The sequence below is a fragment of the Schistocerca serialis genome, chromosome 4 (genome assembly GCF_023864345.2).
Source record: "Schistocerca serialis cubense isolate TAMUIC-IGC-003099 chromosome 4, iqSchSeri2.2, whole genome shotgun sequence".
NCBI lineage: Eukaryota > Metazoa > Arthropoda > Insecta > Orthoptera > Acrididae > Schistocerca > Schistocerca serialis.
In genome coordinates, this window is record NC_064641.1 from 685825800 (window position 1) to 685831799 (window position 6000).

The 6000-nt window shown below is 47.9% G+C and overlaps 1 protein-coding gene across 1 annotated transcript in view; it reads left to right on the top strand.

Annotated features, from left to right (window-relative positions):
* The window catches only part of LOC126474694 (glutamate receptor ionotropic, kainate glr-3-like), a 133918-nt gene extending 128174 nt beyond the window's left edge, over positions 1 to 5744 (top strand). Inside the window, exon 7 of the mRNA XM_050102172.1 lies at positions 5436 to 5744. Within this exon, the coding sequence (XP_049958129.1) occupies positions 5436 to 5744 (309 nt within the window). The remainder of the gene's footprint in view (positions 1 to 5435) is intronic.
* Positions 5745 to 6000: the final 256 nt, after the last annotated feature.

The following is a 6000-nucleotide window of genomic DNA, read 5'->3' on the forward strand; positions in this document are numbered from 1 at the left end:
GGTGAACATTAATAAAACCGACAAACTACAGGGACGGATTCCTGACTGGCAATGGTGGAAAAAGGTCTTATGGACACGTATTTACATCTACATCTACATCCATACTCCGCAAGCCACCTGACGGTGTGTGGCTGAGGGTACCTTGAGTACCTCTATCGGTTCTCCCTCCTATTCGTATCCGGAAATGCATCGTTACCATGGTAGAGTGCGCTGACAAATGAAAGTTCCTCTGACCACGTGCCGTGTATTGCTTATGTGTTGCAAATGGTGGATAGTAGTGGTTGTCATGCAGGATGGACATAATTGTACTTTGGCTTACGCCATGTTGACGGGACGCTTGCCTGGAGCGTGTATTAGGTATTGTCCTAATATCCTACAGAGCCCGCTCCTCCAAATCTGGTATAAGCACGGTCCGCCGATTCTCTGCGCGTTCGTCTGTCTGAAAGGACCCATGATTACACAAACGCCCAAAACGTGCTTGCAATGGTTGGTGTGTGTGTGTGTGTGTGTGTGTGTGTGTGTGTGTGTGTGTGTGTGTGTGCGTGCTGGCCTCTGGAACCGCGCGACCGCTACGGTCGCAGGTTCGAATCCTGCCTCGACCTTGGATGTGTGTGATGCCCTTATGTTAGTTAGGTTTAAGTAGTTCTAAGTTCTAGGGGACTCATAACCTCAGATTTTAAGTCCCATAGTGCTCAGAGCCATCTGAACCATTTGAAATGCTGTGTGATGTGATTGGTGTCTGTGAGTGTACTTGTTTTGGTATAGCCGTGTTGCCTCTCGTCTGTTTCCATCTGCTTGGCCGTACACAGACAATATCTCGGCTTTTTCCCGACAAGAATACCGTTCTGCTGGTTATAGTACGTTTCGCCAGTCACACGGCCTGCAACTCACGAGGAACACAGGCCGCGTAGTTGGAGGAAATGTTATTCATCAGAGCCATCTATCGTGGCCACGATGCATTTATGGACACATGTTCATAGTACTTTTTCCTCCATTTCCAGATAGGAATCAGTCCCTCCAGTTTGTCGATTTTAGTAACGTTCACCCTGTGAAATAGTCCGAGTCCCGGCCGGGCTGGGGATTTTCTCCGCACGGGGACTGGGTATTTGTGTTGTCCTCATCATTTCATCACCATATTCAATTGCTATCCCTGCCAGTTGCTCGACTGGATTCTGTAAACATTGGGACTATGTAGGGGCCCTGATGACCGCGCAGTTGAGGGCCCCACAAACCAAACATCATCATCATCAGCCTGTGAAATACTCTACACTGAAGAACCAGAGATAGCGGTGCACCTGGCTAATACCGTGTCGGCCCCCGCTAGCTCGCAAAAGTGCAGCAACACGACGTGGAATGGACTCGACTACTGTCTAAAATAGTGTTGGAGGGAACTGAGACCATGAAGTCTGCAGGGCTGTCCATAAATCCGTAAGAGTATGAGGAGGGTGGAGATCTGAACAGCAAGTAGCAGGGCATCCCAGATATGTTCAGTAATGTTCATGTCTGGGGAGTTTGGTGCCAGCGAAAGTGTTTAAACTCAGAGAAGTGTTCTTGGAGATACTCTGAAGCAATTCTGGACCTCTAGGGTGCTGCATTGTCATGCTGGAATCGCCCAAGTCCGTTGGAATGCACAGTGGAGATGAATGGATGCAGATAATCAGACAGGATGCTTACGTACGTGTCACCTGTCAGAGTCGTATCTAGACGTATCAGGGGTCCCATATCACTCCAACTGCACACGCCCCACACCATTGCAGAGCCTTCTCCAGCTGGAACAGTCCCCTGCTAACATGCAGGGTCCATCGATTCATGAGGTTATCTCCATACACGTCCATCCGCTGGGTACAATTTTAAACGAGACTCGTCCGACCTGGAGACATGTTTTCAGTCATCAACAGTCCAATGTCGGTCTTGACAGGCCCATGCGAGGCGTAATGCTTTATGTCGTGCAGTTATCAAGGATACAGGAGTTGGTCTTCGGATTCGAAAGCCCATGTCGATGATGTTTCGTGAATGGTTCACACGCTGGTACTTGTTGATGACCCATCATTGAAATCTGTAGCAATTTGCGGAAGCGTTGCACTTCTGTCACATTGAACGATTCTCTCCAGTCGTCGTTAGTCCCGTTCCTGCAGGATCTTTCTGCGGCCGCAGCGATGTCAGAGATTTGATGTTTTACCGGATTCCTGCTATTCACGGTACATTCGTGAAATGGTCCTAGGGAAAATTCCCATTTCATCGCTACCTCTGAGATGCTGTGTGACATCGCTCGTGCACCGACTATAACACCACGTTCCAACTCACTTAAATCCTGATAACCTGCCATTGTAGCAGCAGTAAGCGATCTAACAACTGCACCACACTTGTGTTACGAGGGTTGACCAGAAAGTAAGTTCTGATCGGTCGCAAAATGGAAACCACACTGAAAACCACAAACGTTTTATTTGCAACGTTTAGGTACACCTTCCACCTACTTCTTTACATAGTCTCCGCTCGAACATCGAGTGTTGTCGTAGTATTGTATCAACTTTCCAATATCCTCTCATAGAAAGCAGGAACCTCTGCTTTCGGGCAGTTGCCTGCACTCGTCTGCAGCTCGTTGTCTGTGGAAAAATTTTGTCTTATTAGCCAGCGATTCTTGTCACATGAGACTCAGGTGCAGCCAATTACGCACTGTATTGTGCGTGATCAAATACTTGTCATCGGAGACACTGCAGGAGCGTCTTCATTACCCCTGCAATGTGTGGCCGAGAACTGGCATGAAGGAACTGCTCGACAGTTGTGTTATGTGGGTTGCATGACACAGGCGAAATCTCTAACCGGGCCTTCATACTTGGCGGGAGACGCTATTCCCTACGTATATTTACGTGCTCACTGTTCACTCAAAACTGAAAAGAGCGACGCGACACGTTCGACGTGCATACTAGAGACTGCCCAACACATCTGTGCAAAGCTTTACCGGATTTTCGCTGTGGTTTCCATTTCGCGACCGATCGGAACTTACATTCTGGACAACCCTCGTATACAAGGTGGTCCATTGATAGTGACCGTGCCAAATATCTCACGAAATAAGCATCAAACGAAAAAACTACAAAGAACGAAACTCGTATAGCTTGAAGGGGCAAACCAGATGGCGCTATGGTTGGCCCGCTAGATGGCGCTGCCATAGCTCAAACGGATATCAACTGCGGTTTTTTTTAATAGAAACCCCCATTTTATATTACGTATTCGTTACGTAAAGAAAAATGAATGTTTTAGTTGAACCACTTTTTTCGCTTTGTGATAGATGGCGCTGTAATAGTCACAAACGTATAAGTACGTGGTATCACGTAACATTCCGCCAGTGCGGACGGTATTTGCTTCGTGATACATTACCCGTGTTAAAATGGACCGTTTACCAATGGCGGAAAAGGTCGATATCATGTTGATGTATGACTATCGTGATCAAAATGCCCAACGGACGTGTGCTTTGTATGCTGCTCGGTATCCTGGACGACATCATCCAAGTATCCGGACCGTTCCCCGGATAGTTACGTTATTTAAGGAAACAGGAAGTGTTCAGCCACATGTGAAACGTCATCCACGATCTGCAACAAATGATGATGCACAAGTAGGTGTTTTAGCTGCTGTCGCGGCTAATCCGCACATCAGTAGCAGACAAATTGCGCGAGAATCGGGAATCTCAAAAATATCGGTTCTGAGAATGCTACATCAACATCGATTGCACCCGTACCATATTTCTATGCACCAGGAATTGCATGGCGACGACTTTGAACGTCGTGTACAGTTCTGCCACTGGGCACAAGAGAAATTACGGGACGATGACAGATTTTTTGCACGCATTCTATTCAGCAACGAAGCGTCATTCACCAACAGCGGTAACGTAAACCGGCATAATATGCAATATTGGTCAACGGAAAATCCACGATGGCTGCGACAAGTCGAACATCAGCGACCTCGCGGGTTAATGTATGGTGCGGCATTATGGGAGTAAGGATAATTTGGCCCCTATTTTATCGATGGCAATCTAAATGGTGCAATGTATGCCGATTTCCTACGTAATGTTCTACCGATGTTACTACAAGATGTTTCACTGCATGACAGAATGGCGATGTACTTCCAACACGATGGATGTCCGGCACATAGCTCGCGTGCGGTTGAAACGGTATTGAATAGTATATTTCACGACATGTGGATTGGTCGTCGAAGCACGTTCACCGGATATGACGTCCCCAGATTTCTTTCTGTGGGGAAAGTTGAAGGATATTTGCTATCGTGATCCACCGACAACGCCTGATAACATGCGTCAACGCATTGTCAATGCATGTGCAAACATTACGGAAGGCGAACTACTCGCTGTTGAGAGGAATGTCGTTACACGTATTGCCAAATGCATTGAGGTTGACGGACATCATTTTGAGCATTTATTACATTAGTGTGGTATTTACAGGTAATCACGCTGTAACAGCACGCGTTTTCAGAAACGATAAGTTCACAGAGGTACATGTATCACATTGGAACAACCGAAATAAAATGTTCAAACCTACTTATGTTCTGTATTTTGATTTAAGAAACCTACATGTTACCAACTGTTCGTCTAAAATTGTGAGCCATATGTTTGTGACTATTACAGCACCATATATCAGAAAGCGAAAAAAGTGGTCCTATTAAAACATTCATATTTCTTTTCGTAGTACACGAATATGTGATAAAAATGGGGCTTCCTATTTTTAAAAAAACGCAGTTGATATCCGTTTGACGTATTGCAGTGCCATCTAGCGGGCCAACCACAGCTTCATCTGGTTTATCCCTTCAACGTAGACAAGTTTCGTTCTTTGTAGTTTTTTCGTTTGACGCTTATTTCGTGATATATTTGGCCCGGTCGCGATCAATGGACCACCCTGTATAGGCGTTCTCGAACGCAGCGCCGTATTCTACCTGTTTACGTATCTGTGTATTTGAATACGCATGCCTATACCAGTATCTTTGGCACTTCAGTGTAGTATGTATGTATGAAGTCCCATGCTTCTTGACAGAGCATAGGGGAACGATGCGGGAGACCCGCACCGCCGAACTAGGCAAGGTCCTAATGGATGTGGTTTGCCATTGCCTTCCTCCGACCGTAATGGAGATGAATGATGATGATGATGAAGACGAAACAACAACACCCAGTCATCTAGGGGCAGGTGAAAATCCCTGACACCGCCCGGAATCGAACCCGGGACCCCGTGGTCGGGGAGCGATAACGCTAGCGCGAGGCCACGACCTGCGGACCTCAGTGTAGTATAGATCACGAAAAACATGAGCATTGATTTTCTTCCCTTTCGTTGATGTTTTCCTTGGTTAACGAATTGCATTCATCATCTTTTTTGGTTCTGAGCCTCCAGCGGTGTTAGCGGTGCGGCACCTAATCAGGTCGCTGTGCTCCCCTGCAGTCGTCTCCGTCGCCGGCGGTGCGCGGGCTGTACGAGCGCTGGCTGCAACCGGAGGCGGCGGCGGCGGCTGCCGGGCGCCTCCAGCCGTCTCTGGTGTCGGCGTTCAGCGCGACCTGCTCCCAGCCGCACGCCGCCTTCATGGGCATGCGCGGCCTGTACGCCAGGATGGCGCCGCGCCTACCTTGCGCTCTGGCCGAGGTGCCCGGTGCCGCCTCCACCATCCTCTACGGCTTCGGCGTGCGCCTGGGCTTCCCCTACCGCGACGTCCTCAACCGCAAGTCGGTGCACCCGCTGGTCCGTGTGAACTGAGTGGCCAAAAGTCACAGGTCGGCGTGTCCCATCTGAACACGCACCCTGTATACTTCCGAAGGAAACGGCTTGATGAGGTTCAAATTGATCTAAGCCAGGGGTCCGCGAGCTGTGCCAGAGGAGTCCGCAAGATGCTATTAGAATAAAAAATATATTAAATGTATTTCGTATGATAACAGATTTCTTGTTTCGGCCGCTTCCTGCAATAGCAGTTTAAGCTCATTACTTTCTCAATAATGAATGTGTCAATGTTTTT